The 22626-nt window shown below is 35.2% G+C and overlaps 2 protein-coding genes across 13 annotated transcripts in view; both read left to right on the top strand.

Moving 5' to 3' along the window:
- LOC126873748 (uncharacterized) overlaps nt 1-22626 on the top strand; it is a 327994-nt gene that overhangs the window by 154147 nt on the left and 151221 nt on the right. The window lies entirely within an intron of this gene.
- LOC126873706 (potassium/sodium hyperpolarization-activated cyclic nucleotide-gated channel 3) overlaps nt 1-22626 on the top strand; it is a 212211-nt gene that overhangs the window by 50687 nt on the left and 138898 nt on the right. The window contains exon 1 of one of the 11 annotated variants that reach the window (XM_050634857.1): nt 2704-6983. The exons of the other annotated variants lie outside the window; for them this stretch is intronic. Within the exon in view, the coding sequence (XP_050490814.1) occupies nt 6889-6983 (95 nt within the window). The 5' untranslated portion in view covers nt 2704-6888. Of the gene's footprint in view, nt 1-2703; nt 6984-22626 lie in introns of those variants that run through there. 11 annotated transcript variants of the gene reach the window in all.

The following is a 22626-nucleotide window of genomic DNA, read 5'->3' as shown; positions in this document are numbered from 1 at the left end:
GTAATTTCTAAATTAAATAAGGAGAAAATTTTGGTAATATCAGATTGACGAATATAAAATGTGACTTATCATTACACTGCGAATAATTATGTATTTCTGAAGAAATTTAAAGATGTGAAAACGTATAGAATGCATATAATACATTAATACACCAACATATATATATATGTAAAATATTTGAATATTTGTTGTAATATTCGCCGAATGAAGAAATCTCTGTCTAAGTTCCATTTATTTGCTTGTGTTCATAAAAATATGAACTTTCATGAACACTTTTCATAAATATCCGAAGTCTAGAATAGAAAAGAATAGAGAAAAGTTTAGAAGAATATCCATCATGTTCTTTTCCTGTGTTCTTTTCAATTATTATAAATATGATTCTCGAAGCTAACGTTAAAATAACTTTCTATGTTGTTGTAGCAACCCTATCTGTTAGAAACGGGTGTCGTATTGTGATTACTTGGCAAAAATAATTCTAATAAAAAGCAAGAATTAACAATTATTTAGAGGTCAATAAGTATTGCTACGAAGCTTTTAAAATGTATATTCTTATAATTATAATTAAAGAAACAAAACGTACATAAAAAGTGTCATCATTCAAATATTATAAGAATATTCTAGTTCAAATACATACACTAACATACCATGTGAATTCTGTACACTTCTACACGTTCAAATTTCTCCCAACAGCATAAACATCCATAGACGACTTGTAAAAGCTCAATTACATAACTAATCTCATAACAATTTCTTCGACGTTCAAGAGGCTATCCAATTCCAAACCGAAACAAAACGACAATTTCGATAATACGAGGATGATCTGACAGCGTATTGAATTTTATAATTATTAACCCCACTTGTCGTGTCTCTCCCCGTCGGTCATTAAATACATTCCAACACGACTTTAATCGAACGAACAAAAAGCCCAAGGATTCACCCCTGGCGGATAAATTTTGATAGTCCTCGAATAATCGTGGGCGTGCTTGACCTTAACACTGATTGGTCGATACCTTAAAATAGCCCTCGTGCCGGGCATCTGATAAGGCGGTTTATTTATAAATCTGACTCAACATATTCGCGCGCTTTCGCCCGTACATCGACGATGGAATTTCGTCGTCGTTCCGTCTTCACCGTTTCCTCATTGTCCGCGTAATCGAGTCCCTGGAACCCCGGGGTGCCAGAACATTTTTATTGATTTATCGATTCGTCCATAACCACAAACCGAAACGAGACAGATAGGCAGATAACGAAAAGCGAAATAAAGCCAGAAAGAGGAGCGGTGGGGGAGAGGGGTGGAATGGCGGTTAGAAAACATAACAAACAGGCTGGAAATTGGTATCAGATAAGAAACCGCGATTCTGTTTGTACGTTTCGCGTTAGTTCAACCTTGGATCGGTTGTGCATTTTTCTTGCAAACGCAACCAGCCAACCTGCCCTTGGGAAATTATTGCCTTCGACGATGAATGGCTTCGCGAATGGGACAGGGGTATGTACTGACTGCGCCTACAATTGCAGCAAGAAAGTCGATGGTTCTTGTTGCCTTTGCGCTTCCATTGTTATTTAAGTCAATGGAGCAGAAAGCCACTTGATGCTAGACAAAAGAAAATTTCTGTACAAACAGACCGGGACCAGATGGAATACTTATCAACGAAGGTTTGGCTCGATGGTCACTCTCGGTTTCGTGAAACAGGCATATAATTATTAGATTGGATTTCTGTCGTTAATGTTGTTTGTAGGAGTAGTCGATATTTAATTTCGACGAGATATATGAGAGATGGGTTTAGTATTCATATTCGTTTATTGGTATTCGAGGTGAAGGTATTATATTTATTCAAGGATTCTATGGTACTTGGAGAAGAATCGGAGGGTTAAAGGAAAGAGTTTACTGGAGTAGGATGTTTAATATTCAAGAATACTGGTGGTATGTAGGAGTGCTTTCTCTTTTGTAGGTTTGATTGATGCAAAGGTAGTAATGTTCAGTGCTTATTTTTTTTTTTTCTTTATTTGAATGAATTTTACAATCAATTGTAATTGAGAATTATAAGTAAACTTTCTGGCGTGGTACTATGTCGTGTTTAAAAAGTATTTATCGTGTGAAGTGCTTATTTGACACAGAAGACTTCCCTTTGTCGAGAAAAATATTTAACGAACGGGTATATGTCGAAAACGTTTAAAGGATGCAATTAAAATTAAAAGAAATATTAGGCCGATTACTCGAAGGAAATTTTCCCCAACAGCTATAGATACTAGAATTGTTGCAAATTCAATACCACTTTTTATTTATAGACATTGACTACGGAATTAATCATTTTATTTATTTATTAACAATTCTACTCGTTATAACGACTATGCTGTATTTTATGACATAGCAAATAATGTAAAAGAAGAAAAGGAAATTTAGTGCTGAAGGGTACTCTGTATTCAAGGGTATTGGAAATATATAAATGCTTTCTCTTGTGTAGGATTTGATTGATATCAAAGAATATTTATTGTAAATACTTCATGACATAAGAGAATTTTATTTATTGAAACAGATATAATACATCCTGAAGGAGAATTATATATTGTTTCAATCAAAAGATCATATACCTTCACAGCGTGAATAAATATTTGGTCAAAATATATTAAAGATGGTACATAATATGGGAAATTTTTATTATTTTACGTCTCATACTAAGATCGTTATGAAGCATAGAAAAACAAATTTTATTTACACGCATGTTCGCTAGAAAAATTCCAAATCTTATTTATGAATGATACTACCCATCGTAATCTACTTTCTGTAATACAAAAATTCCATTTTGTTACAGAAGAAAGTTCTAGACATTAGTAACGTATCCATCCGAACGTCTTCGATAAATCAAAATTCCCTTCTCCTTAACCCTTTCTCCAAAGAACGTCGTTGCGTGGTAACTCAGCCAAATAAAATCCATCAATCATCCACACAATAAACCAAAATCCCCCGGTGTCTGACAGCGCAACCGTGAAAAACAACGTTATCAAAACCTCGAAACACCCGTAACCGAGTTTCCATAATCTTGTATCTTCATCTCGAATCAAGGACCTCGACCTTCCTTCATCGATGACCGTTACTGCCATCTTTTTCCCCTCGTCCCTACCAATTCCAGGAACATCCAGCTCCGTGGCTGGTGTAAAGAAAGAAAGGGCGCGAGAGAGGAAAATCGAGGCTCGAGGAACGGGAATCGAGTGTGCGCAGTCGCGGGACTGTTCGATGTCGCGGAGCAGTCATCGTGGAGAGCGACGAGTTTCTCGCCGCGTGTACACGTATATATCAGGCGGGAGGAGCGGTCGTCCGGTTGTCCAGGATCGCGATAATCGGGTGAAAGGTAGACGGTGACTTGCAGTGCCAAAGAGAGGCCAAAGTGCGATCGAATCAACGAATAACGATCGCACGACTTAATCTTCGAGGAGACACGTTGTCTCTTCGAGAAAGCTCCGTCCAGTCCATTCGAACGATCCTAATGGCCGCCAGGACTCGATCGAACCACCCACACAGACACGTAAATGTAATCCTTTAATCGTGTGCTATTTAAATATTCGAGACATGAGATGGACGTGAGAGGCTCCTCGAGGATCGAGGCGAAACCTCGCGATAACCGTGAACGAATCTGCTCCGGTTTCGTCGATCATTCGTTGAAAATCGTTGTCTTCGTTGAGAGACCTGGTGCATCGATCGCGAAATACGAGGCAACCGATCGTCGGTGCGGGCAGAACCTTACGAGCTTCCGGGAGCGGCGTGCGGCCTCCTGAAAAACCAGCCCGCTTCCCGATCGATCCCGGAATATGACCTTCGAGTCACGTGTGCCGCGGCGCGACACGCAAGTCACCGATACGAGCGGTTCCGACTCGCGAGGCGGACTGGACATCGATCACGAGGATCGCGCGCCGCGGCGGACTTTTCGACGCTGACGCGCCGGACGCGGGATTTTCCCTTCCGGGACGACACGACACACTGCCACACGGGGGTGAGAAAGAGAGAACCACGGGGATCGATACGAGCAGCGGGAAAGTTGCCGAGAGGAAGGAATCGAGTCGTGGACCGGGTCAAAGAGGAATTGCAAATTCGAACCAAGTTTCACGCTGTTCCGCCGACTAAATCGGAAATTTTTGGTGCACGTCGATTAAGAGGGTGAATCGATGTCGCAGATACGCGCGCAGGAAATACATGGGATATTTGAAGAAGAGGAAGAATTCGAGGAGCTCTGGAAAGTTGACGGGTGATAAATGCTTTTGGATGAGAGCAGGGATTTGTTCTTCTGGCTCGTGATTATGTCACAGATCGGATGAGAAATTTTCGTCGAGTATCGATAAAGAAGGTGATTCGATGTATATGTAGATACTCGTGCGGGGAACGTATGGAATATTTAAGGAACGAGACGAATTATAAACTGGAAAGTTGATGGTGAATGAAACTTGGTTCTGGTTCCTGACTCGTGGTTATGTCAGACGAGTGGAGATTCCTGGAAACACAATGATAGACCGTAAACATCGTACAGGATAGGCTTGATTCCCTGTCAATAATTTCTGTGTTCTAATTATTGTCTTGATCGACGAATCAGAGAGTAATCTCGAGCAATCTATTTTATTTATCAACAAGATGGTGAGCTGTGATTGTTCTTCGCGAGAATCGAGGTTGGACGTCTGTCAATGATGTCAGTGTTCTGTTGACCTCGCGTTCCATAGATGTACGATTCTGTTCTATAGTTGCAACCGTGGTTACATATATATCCACGATTCTATTCTATAGTTACAGCTGTGACTAGATATTCACGTAAATTAACAATGAGGTTCTATATCGGTCGAACGATCGACGGTGAACTGTGATTATCCGTTCTGTCAATAATGATTTTCATTTCGTTGAATCACGACCGAATGCTTTGCTTTGCACAGAGTCGATCGATTATCTAACCGTGACCACTTCTCACGTAAATTGGACCTCGATAATCGATGCGAAACCAGTGCAACCAATCCCATCGATCTTCGGCTTGCGAGCACATGACTATCCAGAGAAAGAGAAAGAAGAGGACAGTGAATTATCAGCGTTTTTCGAACAAACTTTCATTCGAAATTAGTCAACGACACGAGTGTTTCGATTCTATTGATTATGAAATAAATTTCACGAGACACTTCTTTTTTTTAGACTCTTATTAATAAGAAACGAACAAGAGGTGATTTATGACTAAGAACCGCGATATCCATGAATGATACCAATGTTCTAATCTTGTGGCCAGCCACTGGTCGAAGGCGATATAACAGAGGATTCTTTGTTTAGAACTGTTCTTCTACTTTTCGCTCAATTGCCCGCCTTCGAGGAGAAATCAGCCAATACGTCCGCTATTCTGATCGTTTTCTCCGTAAATAGAAAAAAGGAAACTATAAAAGGCAGTAATAAACGAAAAAAGAATCGTCCTTGAAAAATGGACACGATAGATCGATCAGACGATAAAAAACGCTTGGTGATAAACGCAGAGCTTATTACCCGTTCAGTTTTCTACCAGCCGCAGGGTTTTTCTATTCAGCTTTTGTCGTAGTTTTATCGTCAATTTAGAGAGTTTTTTGAGCACGAGAGGTCGGCATACCGTCACCGCGTGATCGATAATCGCAGCTTCATTTCGAAAACATCCTTGGACGGGCTCGTTCAAGGACCACGTTCGAATGATCGAACCACTCGAAGGAGAATACGTAGGATCGATATTATTCTCGGCCACGTGACGTGATATGTAATTTACCGTCAAAAATAGAAGAAAAATACGAAATCACATGATCCCTAAATACTCAGGGATTCGCGTTAGGTTTCGATAAAATCGTCCACATGTTTTAGAAATACCTATTAATGCAAAAGTATCCATCCAAGAAGCGTTGAAAGCTGGCTATGTTGATTCCTGGCCTCCTCGAGTACGGGTTGTAGAATGTCAGAGGCTCGTTTTCACAACGCGCATGTCCAGTGCCTTGACTACCAACGGGACGCCTATACCTTGGCCGACGTTGCGAGCCACTAGGGTTTCAAGGGGGTTGAGCAAGGATAGAAGAGGGAAAGGAAGGAGAGAAAGAGAGAAGCAGAAGCGACGAGTATCAAAGTTGCTCGTCGTGGTGTTCGCAATAAAGTAACCGTGATAAAAAGCGAGGCCTGTCACTCGCGGCTGGACGGTGTAGCGTGGAAGACGTGGAGAGAGCGTAGAGAGCCATTGAAGTGGCTAAAGTTTACCCGGAAAAGTTAAAGTGGTCAGAGAAGAAAAAAAAAAAAAAGGAAAGAAAGGGAGTAAGAGGAAGACGAGCTAATTGGTTCGACAACTCCGTTCAAGTTCAACAATTAATCATTGGCTGTGCTGTTACTCTTCGTCTGAGCTTAAAAAATAGCGACTAGTAAATCAATCGTGAAAGACATCCCAAGAACAACATAGAGATTCAAAGAAGATACAGAAGTAAACAAAGAGAAAGATATTTTTGCTACGTCCTTTCTAGCGTTCGAGACGTACACACGTGGTCGTCGATTTCAACGTCCATTTAAACAGACTGACTTTTCAGCCTCCAATTTTCAAAGAGGATTTATTCAAGCGAATAAATCGAGGATATAACAGAAGGAAGATTCTTAAATCCGAATCACCGTCCCACTGTACGTTTCTATCCTTCATTTTGCTACTCTTCACGTACGTAGACGTGACGCTTTGCTCAACATGTCGTTCCGTAATATCTTGCGGAAGTGCATTAACAAGACGCGCCAGATAATTGGCCACGCGCTGAAGAGGTGAACCGTTGAACTCGTGTGCACGATGTCGAGCTGCAGCAAGAGCACGTGATCGCTGGTACAGTCAGGAACAGGTGGAAGTTGGTGAACAACGCGGTTTATTAAAGGTCTGACGTGGGAGGATGACGAAGTACGGATTGGCCAGGCTGGCACTTTGGAGGCCGAGACGTTCGGTTACCTCGCAGCCAACGAGCCAGCAGGAAAACAACCCTCTGATGTATGCCGAGAGCAGTTTGTTGTATGTTGTTTGAGAGCGAACACTGTTGTCGCGCAATCGCTGCTGGCTTCCGTGGCTGGATGAATCTGGCCGTGTGCTTTTGATGTCTCACCGATCAGATGTCCAGTTGTACCAGTTGGTCTTTTTTAATAAAGCCATCCAAGACCATTTATTTTTTTCGTTGTCGCTTGATTCCGCTTGCACATGTCACTGCCAGAGCTGAACGAAATCTAGGAGGAATTTTGCAACAATAATTTTAAGAAAATTATTTGCTATTTAGAAGATTTTTAGAACGATTGACAGATTGCAATACTTTGGTGATTGGACAATTTTTGGGCTGTCTGATTATTCGAAATTTTTTGATACTTGAAAGAAATTGAAATTATTTTTTGATTTGATTTGCTTTGATTCGAAAAATTGTGGTTTCAGTAGAATGCTTTCTTTAGGTATGATATTCCGTTGATATTGTTATTTGAAAAATTGGTAAATTGATTTACTACGTACATTGGCACCCTTTTTGTTCTAATGTTCCCATTATGTAAAGACAGAATTTTGCTTACTTAATTCATTAAGACACCTATGAATGATGCAGATTTTTCAGTACGTGTATTAAATAATATTAAACGATTTATTTATTAGTAATTAAGTAATCCATTTTATTAACATTATTTTAATTTCAATTTTCCGGAAAATTATGTTATTAATTGAAATTTCATGAATTCTATCCAGTCTCTAGATCGAACTAACTTCGATTGAGAAAGATTTAACCTGAGCAATCCCTTATTAATCATTCTACTAAGTAGCTTACAGAACCAATAAGTATCCACAAAATTTTAACACAAGAAACAAATTAACTTTCTCTCACCAAACGTGAAGAAGGGAAAAGTCATTTTGTTCAGCTCTGCCACTCTTCGATCCCTAAATTTCATCCCCCTTCCACAGCGTACGTACGCGTACACGTAAATGCGCTTTGTTTGTCGCTTTCAATGTGTCTGCAACGTTTTGAGGAACACCAGGGGAGCCGTATAACGATCGCTATGACGAGGGCACGCTGTATAAAACGATCACACGCATGTAGCGATTGATATTTACATAAACGACACATACGAAACCACGTGGCTGAAATTGGCCATCCGATCAAGGGATGAACCTTGGTATTTTGAAGAAACGAAAGAAGGGACGCGAAATGTCTCGGCGTTAAATAGCGCGAGAGGCAGCGTGGATCGAGCGCTTTTTCACCGGCGAAATCTGTTGATAAAGTCGCGTAATTTGTCACGACAGCGATTGATGAGCACGCTTTATTCAGCGCAGCACGTGCGTTCCCGATCGTTGAAACACGCTCGAATCGATTACAGCACTGCCGGACGTTCATTTTCTCCCGCCTGATGGATATCGTTGCCGGTAAACACGATTTTTGTCGCACGATACTCGCTCTCTCTTTTTGTTACCAGGTTTGTTTGCTTTGGGAAGCAAGAGGTTTTGTTACTCGTAGAGGGTGAAAAGTGGGCGATGTTATACGCTAGAGGATTGTAGGGTGGTTGAGAAACGCAATTTATTGGGTTTAGGTTAGGTTCGGATATTATACGATATTACACGCTAGAGGAATATAGGGTGTTTCAGAAGCTCGATTTATTGGGTTTCGCGCTGAACTGGTTGCAAGTGAGTTTGATATTTACGAAAAATGTGATGTTAGTTTCGTAGTTACGCAAAGTGTGTTATATTCGTGAATTATTCGATACTTGAAATTTCTTATTTTTTATTTCTGAGAAATAAAGATGACAGAAGGTAATTGTTGGTGCCTCAGAAATTGCAGACTTACGACGATGAAACTATTTATAAAGCGAAGATATTTGTATAAAATATCCGAGACTCTTTTAATTCGCAATATCTTATTTTTAAGTTTGAAGAAGTAAAAGTAACGCGAGGTAATTCTTGGCGTCTAGAAAATTAAAACTTAATGGAAATGGAATTTTCTTGTCAATTTGTAAAACATTTTTATAAAATATTTTGAATTTATTAAGACCTAGCAGTGGTATTTAATCCTTAGTAGATATTATGGGCCGTAGATGACTACAATCATTTGACTTATATTTAAATTAGATTACTTGAGTTTAGGATATTTAATCCACCACTAGTATCATTACGTCACAAGTATTTACCTAACACACGATAATTGGACACGATAATAGGTTAGACTATATAATTTTATGTCTTTAATATTGTATACAATTTTTAATGTCTTTAAAATTTAATCACTTAAAACTTACCTAAATTATTGTAATCCCATAAATGCAGAAACATCCGCAGTTTAATTAATAATTACCGATACCGGAGCTAATTAAATGTTAATTTGAATATTACCGACAGCTTTTATCACGTAAAATACAGAATGCAAGATAAAAATACCCTATGTAAAATTAAATAAGTATCTTAAACGAAACTCTCATGGTTCGATGATACTAAATAAAAATGGTAAACTATTTTACAGATTTTTATTTCTTTTACAGATTATTATACATACAAATTTCGAATTGTTATTTTCTCTCATTTAAATTTCAAAATTAAGTCTAAATCTTATCTAAATTTTCGATTCCCATAAATATTCGTTCTGCGACTTATATTACAATTTTTAGGAAGATTTTAACGACAGATGTGTAGTATGTTAAAAAACAGCAGGTGTATTGTTTTGAGCCTATACCGCGAACTATGGAAAATTGTGCGTCGTTTGGTAGCGCAAATAATCTATAAAATCAGTTGTTATCGTAAAGCGAATCCATATGTGGCATAATTAGGCTATAGGCGATGACCTCGGTCATCGAAGGACGTTTCATCATTTAACGTTTCATGAGTCACTTTTTTCATTTCTATGTTTCGTATAAATCCTGGGATGTAACGTGCGCATAACGATACTTTTAGGATAAGTATGGTGGATAAATGTAGTTGAGACTTTCTTTTTAATTTGTAACAGTTTGTTTGAGCAACTTTTCTCTTCGTGTGACTACAGTTGTTTGCAAGTATAAAGATACGGGAATTGTACATTTCTTTCTACTATTCGAGATATCCAATTTACTACTAAAATGTTACGCGTAGAATTATACAAATTTCTGCATTGTCAATCTCTTTGTATTGTATGTATTTCGTGGAATTTATATTTATACAATTTATTATTAGTTTAAGACAGTTCTGAAGGAAAAAATTGATTGAAAAATTCTGAGAAAAAGTTCTGAACTCGACATTATTAGAGTTGAACAATTCTGAAAAAGGTTTTATACTAAACATTATAAGAATTGAAATATTGTGTACTTCTTAAGAAACTCTTTAGATTTAATTTTATTATTTAGTTCAATAGACGGTATTATAAGCATTTCTAAAAAAAAGTGATAATAAACATTTTTAAGTGAATAAACCACAATTGAAAAATCCATTTCAACGAACCACAAAAGAAAAGGAAATTTTCCGCAGAGTGGAATTCTTGGGAAACAATTCCTGGAAAAATTCGTACATGTAATTGTATTATTTAATTAAATGCATCGTACTAAAAGTTCTAAAAACATCACAGTAGCCATTCTAAAGCAGAAATATCACATTCAGACTCCCAAAAAGCTGGGAAAGAAGAAAACCTCTTTCAACCACGAAAGAAAAGCTATTTTTCTTCTCACTCACCGCGCAAAAAGTGAGGAGAATATTTCACAGAGTTTCAAAGTTTCTACAAAAATTTGTCATTGTATCACCTCGTTATTTAATTAAACATGTCACATTAGAAATTCTAAAGACATGGCAATATCAATTCTAAACTAAAAATGTCAGTCGATTTAAAAATCTTAGAAAGAAATTTCACTTTCCATAGAGAAAAAGAAACCTCACTAACCAAGTACAAATGAAATTTTCATGTAAAGAAAAGGACATTTTTCTTCTCGTCTATCAAACAGAAAAGCAAACTATTCCACTCGATCAAAATCCATCGTTTCTAATATAAATTCACAAACCAAAAGGTACATACAGTACGTACAGTAGTATCAAATTTCCACGAGATCGTCGATGCTATTCGATCACGTAAAATGAGAAAATATTGAAAAATCGACGAAGAGGAAACCAGTGAGATAAAACGAATGACAACTGGGCGCGAGAGTAAGAAGCCAGGTAGCCAGCTGATGCGAATCGATAAATGTTTATACATTTCACGCCATGCTATAGGCATTCGGCCGATGGTGCTGGTGTATTTCCGTGGATGGTACATGATTAATCGAGTAACTGACCTTTGCGGCTATATTAGCACAATGTACAGCTGTAGCCATCGGAGCCCCGAAGGTACATAGACGGAAATAAAAATGCTCCGCTGGATTTACGCTCCCTCATTCTTTGTGAACCAGTGTCGTGAACGTTGTCGATCATTTTACGATCGTTTATTAGCCATTGACAGGTCGTAAACGCCAGTGGATCGAGAAATCGTAAAAGATAGTCGCTACCTCAAGCAAAATAAATCGAATGGTCTAATAGAGAACAGTGTGTACCTATAGAATTCGGGGCAGATCGTTAAATTAAAGCCATCCATTGGCTGCATTTTCTTCGTTTTAAAGAAGGCAATGTGTATATTGGAGAATTGTAGGAATTTGCGTTGTCTCTGAAAAAGAGATGAACAATAGAACGGTTTTAATATTATACAAAATGATAATCAATCGACTGTTTTAATTTATCTGTTTTAATCAATACAAAATGTGGAGAGGCTGTGCAAAAGCGATTTTATTAAAAGAACAATAAATTAAATTATCGTTTATAAATAATCGTTTATTATAAAATAAAAAATTCATTAGAATAAGAGATACTTTATAGAAGCCCATTTTACACAATACGAAACATCTTGAGACATTCACTCTTTTCTTTCTAGAATAGCTACATCTGTACGTTCTTTCTTCATTTTAAACTCTCCTTCATCCACTTCAGACAAACTACGCAGACGTACTCAGGATGTATTCATCCACGTCTAGTCGAAACCTGGGATGGCCATGCAATATTCTTTTATTCTAATCTCAAGCATTCTTGCTTCTTCCACGTATCTCTAATACTCGAAACTCAATTACTGGCAATGAACATTCATATAAAATGGCACGCGAAAGTATTTGAACATTTATCGTAGAAAACATACGTGGATATATTATGTGTGTTATACAAAATTTTTTGAATGTGATTATGTCGGTAAAATTCTAGACAAATCTGAAAATGTACATAGAAATTACAAGGCAATGCGAACATTGGATTAAACTTCATATTTTTAAGAACATAATTAAAAAAAGAAGATGGTTTTCAATTCAATAGAAATTGGTTTTACTTACTAAATGTTATAGAAAGTATCACTCACTAAATGTTATAGCACTATACTTTAAATATTTTATACATTTTTTAATACCATTCTACATTTAATGCGCATTCTACATAATTTCGCACTTTCTAATTTCCCATAAATTTATAAAAATAATACAGTCTACTAATCAATATACACAAACGCTGTCGCTCAAAACTTTGGAATCTTTTCTAAGATTCATGGTTTGTGAAAAATACGAGCCAAAGTAATATAGCGCAAATACTTTAACAAATTAGTAAATTCTGGTTCTCACATTGCTGTTGCAAATTTGATGTTATTAGCCTTAAATGATCAGTTTACGGAACATTTGCGCAAGCATAACCTATGTAACAGATATTTATGGGAGTATACAAGAATTTCTAGGAACAAAGTGGATAAAAGATAATTTTCCCTTGCGTTAGAAAATGCTGCAGAAATTAACGCTCGGGGATGTAATACCTCCGCATAGTAAAGGAGGGAAACTCGATTTTCAAACTTTTTATCTCCGCGTTGTTTTCGCACTTAGTAGCTCGTGTATGTTAAAAGTTTGAGCTTAAACATGATGAAAAGCGCGAGACAATGCTATACAAATACGAAGATAGTTTGTATAATAAAGATACGTTTGGAAATATCGTGAAAATAAGTATAGGAATGTAATAAAAAATATTGCAACAACAATATGTTACATTAATCCACGCTATGGTATTCTATGAAATATTATAATATATTATTCGTTTTAGTAATTCATGATTTTCTATATAAATATAATTCAATGAATAATAATTCAGTTCATATTTTACTGTACTCATATTATGTTTTAATAATCTAATTCAAGTCACAGGTAATTTATAATTGATAATTAATTTAATTTAATTTCTCTATACTAAAAACTCACAGACAATTTAAATGGCATACTGCAATGAAATATTTACACTTGATAAGTTTTACTATCTTAATAACTATTTACAATATCTTCCATTCTGTTGAGTACACAACTATATTAAATTTTTGTACGAAATTAAATTTCCTTTATTATAGAGAAATAAAAATTACTGTTATATCATCTTACATACTCTCCATTAGCTAATACAATGAACAATAAATATAAGTAGAAAGAGCCGTTAATAATGTTAGTCTTTAATTTAAAAAAATATATAATATATAAATAAAATTTTGCAAAATATACAATCTAACAAGATCATAATATGAAGAAAGTATTATTCTATATTTTCAATTTATATCTTCATATAGAATCCCCGCCTATCTCATTGATTCGCTAGTTATAAGACACCCTACATATAATTTAAAGTTCTGAAGTCTTTCTAATCTGAGGATTATTTTGCTTATGACATATCCTGCAAAAGGCATGATTTCCAACTGGAATTGATTCGGTGAAAAATACAGGAAAAGTTTCTCGAACTGTGATTCATATGTAGAAGAAGACAAGTTCATTCGTTATTACTCGATAAGTGTTGAAAACTTGTACGTACTTTCAGCAGCATTATAGTAAGCGGAGATATATGTTCTTGCTTGGTTTGTTCTATTATTGAAAGATTTCCCACTCGTCTTATACGCCTCGTAATATTTGTGAAATTGAAAAAGATGGCTGTAAATGTCATGGAATATCGTCGTTGACTAAATCATTCATCGGAATATAGAATTCTGTAGCATTGAAATAATCGCATAAACTGCGTTACGTAAATTGCTGTTATCTTTGATAATTTTGCTAATGAACGTGTTAGACATATATAATTAATGACATTATCTAACTAGTGACATTACATTACATTACATTATTAAATTTGGTTTGTACTAATCTAATACAATAGATATTTGATTTTATCTCCTTTTTCTATTGGTACTAAATGTTACTCACAATTACACATTTATTAAATTACAATATGCTAGATTTCTAATTTGATCCACAATAATCAATTTCATTTATGGTTCTAATGATTCTCCTAATTTTCAAGTATTTTAAGCGTTTACTAAATCTACGTAGTTGTTACAATTTGAGATTTACTTTGCTTCCATAGAAGCTTAACTAATAAGTTTTCTGGCGTATCAAAAATTTTCATCCTTTTAGTTTGAGTTCAACGAACCAGTTGGGACCACGCAGCAATTCCAAACTTTTAGTTGACAATGCACCTTAGTCTGACTAAATCCTCAACGAAAAACTAAAATACTGTATCGCACACAAAACTAAAACCTAAAGTCCAGTATTATGTACAAAAATACTATACGACACAAAATTTATTGTACACAGCAACAAAACAACTGCACCTAAATATTCCCTGTTAATTTTTTCACAAACGAATTTTTTCTCTCGCGTTTGAAAAAAGTTACCTTTCATTAATTATTAATAATAGGAATGCATTATCCAGACGGTTATGTAAAGAGGACATAATATATAAATATACTAAGATTTAAGATCAGTTTTACCGAAATTAAATACATTTACCGTATAGTTAATTAGGCTGCGAATTTTTGTATATTTATAGGAAACACAAAATGTGGCGAAAATACACATAATGCATATGTTTCCAAAGTACAATATTCGTTAAAATAATAAAACAGGTGAAACAAACTTTCGCTTCGATTCCACTGTTTAGTTGTATTTTAGATTGCATATCATTTACGTTACATTCCCTCAACTGTATTCATGCAAGTATGATTTTGCAATTTCATACATTTATGAATGCGGCTAAAGAAATATAAGAAATGGCACATGTTCGATCGATTAAGTATCATAATAAATGCATTACCTTGGGTATTTTCTATATTTTTCAATACTATGTGTATTCTATACATCTCTTGCATATTTAAATTCCCTATAGACATCCACCTTCTTCTTACAATGTTACATATACGTGAAAGGATTAACTTAATATATAATGTAAACAAATATATAATAATAATTAATAATAATATATAAACGAAACATATCGTGAAATTGAAATATCGAGAGTAAGTATGAAATTTATTCATCGTATTTGTTCATCGAAATGGGTATAATTTATTATCATTGAACATCTTACATGTAGGTAACACGGTTTTCTGATGTCCTGCGTCCGTCTGTCGGTCTGTCTGTTCGACTTTGTCCTTTTTCCTGGTTTATGTGTCGCAGGTTCGCGACCGTGGTATGCTTTCGTCCGTATTGATCTGGTTTTACCCCGCATTCCACATCCCCACGCAACCCTCTGCACCTTCTCTCCCCTCTGGGTACGTGTATGCATATCTGTACAACAACCCCCTCCTATTGCTTCTGTATTTTAATAATTTTTAACAGTTCGAGGGAACTCGAACGGAAATCTTTCCAAACAGCCGAAACTTCTCACAGAGTGATGGATTAAGAGTTGACATTTTCGAAATTCGAGACTGGATTCTTTTCGTATGTTATTGGTGAACAGAGTTTTATTTTCGATAAGAGAACTATTCTTTTGTTGTTGGAAGTATATAATTCAATTTTCTTCCTCCTTTTTTCGAAGTTGCCAGTGTTTGCGTGATCTTAGGTTGACTTTGATCTTCAAGTTTTAGTTATGACGTTAAAGTACTACTTTACGATTATTATTATTATTATCATTATCTATTAAAGTAGATACGATTATATTTATGTTATTCCAATTTTGGAAAGTGCAACGTGTTTTACTAAACAAAATTTCTACGCTCATTGGGAATAAAGTAGGTTACAAGATAAGCATAAAATAGTAGTAATTTAGTTAGGAAATACCAATCATTCCGATAATAATAATTTAATAATAATCTAGCAAACTAAATGGACAAATTACAATTTAATCTAATTAATGCTGTATAGAATTTATTAATAATAACTAAAGATCGAAATAATTTCATCCTATGATAATTTAATTGCTAAACAATAACCCAAATTCAGTAATGTAATTAAGCGGAAATAATCCGATCTAATGATCTTATCAAGTAACAATCTAATAATCTACTTTCTAAAAAGCATCGGACATTCTCATATATAAAAATTGTCGTTTTAGTTAAATTACCATCGACACTCTCTACGCTCTCTAGAGTCCCAAGAATCCAAAGTTCGCGTGAAATTACTCCTATGCCAATCTAAAACACTCACCGCGTACTTCAACGATTCTGCGATTACGCAAAGGTATTTTAATCAAGTTAAGCGACTAATTTGCAAAATGTAACATAGACGTATAAATCGTCAAGGGCGTGACTTGCCGTTTAACGCGTCACGGAAAGGGATCCATCGCTCTCTTTCTTCACTCACAGTGCTGTACAACCATGACTGGCTAGATTTTGCTAATCCATTGGCAAACGTTTACGCTGTTCGCTATAGATCGCACTGTAAATATTGCTCGTGTACTCGTACGTTTAGTCCTGTGAACGAAAATGCGGATAAAACGCGTTTCCCCCGTACTTTCTTGTTTCTGTTCGTTCCAGCCACTGCTTATCCTATATCGATGCTCGTATCATTGCTGAGAAACGTTGGATAAGGCGATTATTAATGTTTATATAGCGAATAAAGTGGAAGTATGAAGAGCTTTATAATATTGGTCACTTGAAAGGCAATTTCTCAAAAATATTATTTTTAGTCGAGATACACAGTGGCAGCCAGAAATTTCTTACTATGGCAAGGTATTGTTATATTTTTCACTGTCACATGTATTTCACTTGATAGCGTGTAGGATGGCTAAAATGTCATGTGTATAATGATAGAATATTTTATAATTAAATATTCTTATAAATTATATAGGTAATATGATATGATAATACTATTATCATAATAAAGTACAATGATAAAATATAGAAATAAATAAGATAGACGTTTGTAGCATTAATTTTTAATAAATAGAGAAATCTAATAAATAGAGAATTAATTAAGATAATAAAGATCGGATTAATTTTTCAATGAGAATTTTGTAATATTGTTATATTTTATCTAGAAATTTAGAATTTTAAAGTCATAACATCGGTATTTTATCTTCAAAGAGGTTGAAAGATGCTGGATCTTTGCTACAATTATAAGATCGATTCTGCGCAATTTTGTTTCTGGAATTGCAGTAAGAAGGAATTGGTGTATGCTAAGATAGGATTTTGTCGATCGCGACAGAAAGTTTGAAAGTTGATATGGAGTTGGTGAAGTTCCTTCGATAGAACAGACGACGAAGAATAGTCTCTGTTTAAAGACAATTTGTACACAGTATTCCTCTCAAACAGTTGCTCGCTTCGATGCATGCGCTTTTCTCCAGAGTGTAACAAAGCTGTTACAGATAAAATAAGGATCGATAAATATACCATGTGATACCTCTGTTAGAAAATCTGGTTGTATTTTACAGAATTATGGTCTTCACAAGTATATATATGTGCACGTATAAAAGTAGCTCCGACTCAGAGCTCGTGCTGTTATATTTATAATTACGTGTGACGTTTTTGAAGAATCCATTCTAGTCATCAAAACAACTAAAATTTATCTTAAAAAATTATCTCTTATATATTGAAAATAGTTACTTAAGAATATATCAGTATCTCGAACAAAACATAAGTAAAAATACTCATCTTCTCTTAAAGTCAAAAATGTTGCGGGGTGATTATGGTTGTAGTAAAAGCAATAACTGTGTCAATTTATCAATGGATCGAAATGGTTCCACTAGTCCTTTTAATATTAAATGACTCTCCTTTATATTTATATGTATATCGCTCGTTTTTTAAGATATGCCAAATAACCCCTGCTAAATGTGATATTTATAATCAAAAAAAAAAAAAAAGAAAAAAAATAGGAAGAATAAAATCACAGAAACAAGAAAATGAATTTGGGTTATTCTAAAAGTTCGTTTATCTTGATTTGGTAAGGAATGTGTTGAAGAATTCGAGATGTCAAATACTTCTTGACTATTACATAGTCAACATCTCCTCGATATGTACATAATTCCATTAATCCCTGTCACACTCGTTTCGCGTTAATTCATCCGAATGACAAATACTTCTTTAAAGAATGTGCAAACACTCGTAAACGGCAGTGCCATTAGCAACACTGTCGTTTTGTGATTTTACGCGAACTTCTTTCACTTAAACCGTTTCAAAGATTCGAAGATAAACCTGTCAACACATTCAACAAACATTTACCTCTTCCAAACGAATCCACTGCGCACAGACGACAACCCTGAGAATGAAATTTCATTAGGTGACCCATAATACGACGACTTTTAACTGAGATCCATTAAAAAATGTCAGATAAGCTTTCTCACTTCTTTATCAATCGTATTATTTTTTAACAAACGTTTACATTCCTTTTAGCGAAATTTAATTACTCTTTCGGGCTGAGTCAGCCACGAAAATGTGAAAGATGCGAGAAAGGGACTATTAAAAAATTCTTCTAATTAGAGAAATTGCAAATATTATTTAAGCTACATTGCGTGAAAGTCCACGCAACAAATTTACACGCAACTGTTACTCAGATGTGTCGCATGACCGCATTTTACATATTTTTCTCTCTCGTAAATGGCACCAGATTCGATCTGAAATTTAGAATTCGAATTTCCTGCGTTTCATTAAACATTTTCGTGCAAAATATAGAAAATGGATGTCCTTGGGTTCATTTCCTAAAAATCTTTCTAATGTTAAGTTATATGGTAAATCCAGTTATCCTTTGTAAATTTTATAAAGATATTTTCCACGATGCGATTTAGTTTCAAAGAAATTCAGCCTGACAAACTGGCATGCATGGAATTCTATGAAAATGTAGTATTTGAGATCACATTTAACATCCACTGATGCTATTAACCGTTATTTTATTTATTCATGAAAAATATCGCCTTTTAAGAGAGCCGAAAGAAACGAACAAAAATATCATAAACTTTTAATCCTATACGGACAACAATCGGATGAAAGGTCTTACGTAGAGCGATAAAATCATTTTCCTAATTTAATATCACGGAAAAATAAAATTTTTCTTACAAAAAGGCGGTTCTTCCGTTTGAAGCTTCACGGTACCATAAATTCGTGACCTGAATACAGTGGCCGGGTTTTATGGGAAACGACCCTTTCTCTTAGCCTTCCTCTTTTATTCCATTCCACTCCTTTTTTTCTAACCTCTTTTTAACTTTCCTCTGTAAGAATGAAAAGGCATTTCAGGCACGCGGTGAATCGTAACTTTCACCCTTTCGTGATCCCGACTTAAGGACTTACGTGACCCGCGATATTAATCACCAGTTTCCAGGGCTAAGGTCATGTATTGAGCATGACGGAAGTTAGGCTTGGAGAACACCATTGTGACACGTTTTCATACGTGTGCGCCCGCGTGTGTGTGTTACGCGTCTTACGCGTATCACGTTTACATAGTCGCGTGTCACACGTGCCCTCGTGCCACAGCTTGTCCTAACCCCTCGCGAAACACGCTTGCTTTCGAGCATTATTTCGCGTCGAGGGCTGCGCTTGAGTGGTGGAATCGAGGGGATGACGGTGGTTGTAATGTCTCTGTTAGGGGTTCGATGATAGGTCTAAGAGGATTTTTGGTGTCTGCTTGAGTAGAGATTACCGGGCTGCTGGTATTTGAGACGCGCCATTTCTTGCGATCGTAAGAAGACCTTGATATGTTTGTTTGTTGATTTTTCAGCAATGACGAACAAATATCAGTTGTGTTTTAAATCTTTACGAGAAACATCGTGGAGAAAAAATCAAATTTTGCGTAAATAGAAGATAGAAGAGTACTAAACCTTAAAGAAATTTTTCAAAGGATGAAATAATTAAAAGATATCAATTTGTAAATTAATTTAAAATTCTGGTTATGTATGATCAACGCAGATGTTTAAAGCATTTCTGTTTACTGGTAATAGTTATCATTGACGAAAATTGTTTTTAATTATATACAACGTGTTACGTAAAACACTTTCTGGTTACTGATTTTAGTAACCAATTTTGGTAAAGGAAATTAATTCTTTTGACCACCGCCAAATTTTATTAACATTGGTGAGTAGTTACTGATAATTGATGCTTAGTACTAATGACGATGATCTAAAGCGTCTAAAACATTTATTTGTTATCGATAATACTTATTAGTAACCAAATATTCTGAGGAAATATTTTCACTAACCATAATGGTTGTTGGTAAGCAAGAACGGTCTGTAATTAATTAAAAAACATTTCTGTCGCTAATACTATTATCATTTATTATTCATAACTATTCATAACTAAAACAAAATTTCTTCAATCATAGTTACCAGAAAACAGAACATCTCTGCCATTTTTTAATTTTCCAAATATATTTTATCATATTTTCGTATCTTTAAATGAATCTTTAATGTACTTTGTCATACATTAAATTTAAGTACCTTTTCACATTTTCATAAAATTTCTCATATTCATATTTTCAAATATACCTTTTCGTATTAAGCATGACAAAAGCACATAGCTGTATTTCTTTATTTTATATGTTTTAACTTTATGAATATTCTCAAGTGAATTATTATATTTTTTAATATCATTCACATATTTTGTGATAGAGTGCTATCGAAAATAGCATCGACAGCGTTGTTAAAAGGAAGTGTATCGATCTTTATGTAAAAGTAAATTACTGAAAATTATAACCTTGTTAATAAACGCAAAAGGATTAGGGTATTTACAGGAAGATATAGCTATCTATCTCGTTATGCCCTGTATCTTTGCCTCGTAACTTGATCTATATTACCGTGTTACTCGCCTTGTATAAAATTATGTAATAAAGATTGTAACGAGAGTTACCGAGATAGCAGATATGTCATCCTTTGTGTTTTACTACTCTGATAGTCGATAAAAGAAGAATCTCGGCACTACTAATTCAACTTTTTTGTGTACACAGTGTCGTGTACAATCTTTTATAAGCTGTTCTCCCTAAAATCTTGTTACAATTCGCAAGAAGTGCCTTCTTTTCCATTTGCGTCTTCGTTAAACTCATTTCCACAAAAATACAATAAATTCGCTTGATTAGCTGTATATAAAATCCATTGACAATGTTATTTTAGATTTTTTCATACTATTAATTGATATTGAAAGGGTTAATTGATCACAAAATACTTCAAAAAATTTGCTCATAGAAAATCACAAACCTGATCGTTAAAAATCTCAATTAACATAATTTTTTTTCTAAACGTTCTGTTTAAAAAATATTTAAAGTTTCATATTACATTGCGTTCAAAACACAGAAAATTGTATGTATCAAGAAATCCAATGACAAATACCAAGAATTAAACGATCTCGATTCTCGCGATCGTTCACGTTTGGTTTCCATGGACGCGTTCCAAGCGAATCATCAGGCCATCAATCCTCTCGAGGCGAACCGTACCGTGGAAATCGAAACGGAATTAAAATATTACACTTGATAACGTATCTAGCGGATGGTAATCTTCGTGAAGAATGGCGAAAGTATGTCCAGTGGATGAACCGCAGCGTTCAGTTAATTGAAAAATTGAGTCGCGAACAGGCGAAAAAATGCGGTTATGTGATCCACTGACCCGAATCGCGCGGCACACCGCGGATATATCCAGGTGAATAGAACACACATCCAGATTTGCAGTAGGCAGAAGTCCAATCGATAACCTGCTGGATTTTATAGGCTCGTGTATCGCTATAAACCAGAGCCATCTGAACCCTTTCCCTGCCCCAAGCTTCTATCTCTCTTGGTCTCTGTCCTGTTCCTTGCCTTTTCTTTCCGTGACGTTTTGTGGAACCAGCGTTGTAATAAAATCCGCTTCTTACGTAAACGCTTGTGTCATTTCTACAAGTACGAGACCGCGAACCGTTGTTCCGTAGTTAAATCGACGACATATGAGCTATCACGTAGATTTCATATATTTTCTCTGTATTTATCTCTTTCAAGACGAATTTCTTTTCGATATTTAGCGCAATATTACGATACGATACAATATAATATTATATTAGATTTGATATTGAGATATTCAGATTAGTTAGTTTAATAAGGTCAGAATTATGAATATTTGATATCGCGAGACAATAGGTGGTGAAAATTAAATGCACATAATAGTAAATCGGACATCTAATGGAAGCTCAAAGATTAAATTTGCGGGTAAAGTTTATTTATATGGAAATATTAGGAAATAAAATTTTTTACGATAGAACGTGTAATTATCAGGATGGAAAGTGCCAGAGAATTAATTGTGAAGGGTAAAGTGGAGGATGATAGTCATCGGTTACGCCAGTATTGTCAAGTCTCCGTTTACTGATTAGCTTGTTTTCATCCCATTACCTTGGTTATTTTCCACTTCATTAACTGAATTGCGAATATTTTATTAACATATTTACCATCAGATATTTTTGTTCAACGTTTCA

Source organism: Bombus huntii, chromosome 15 (assembly GCF_024542735.1).
Source record: "Bombus huntii isolate Logan2020A chromosome 15, iyBomHunt1.1, whole genome shotgun sequence".
NCBI classification, from domain to species: Eukaryota; Metazoa; Arthropoda; class Insecta; order Hymenoptera; family Apidae; genus Bombus; species Bombus huntii.
The sequence above is the reverse complement of the archived record's forward strand: the minus strand, read 5'-3'. Positions and strand labels throughout refer to the sequence as shown.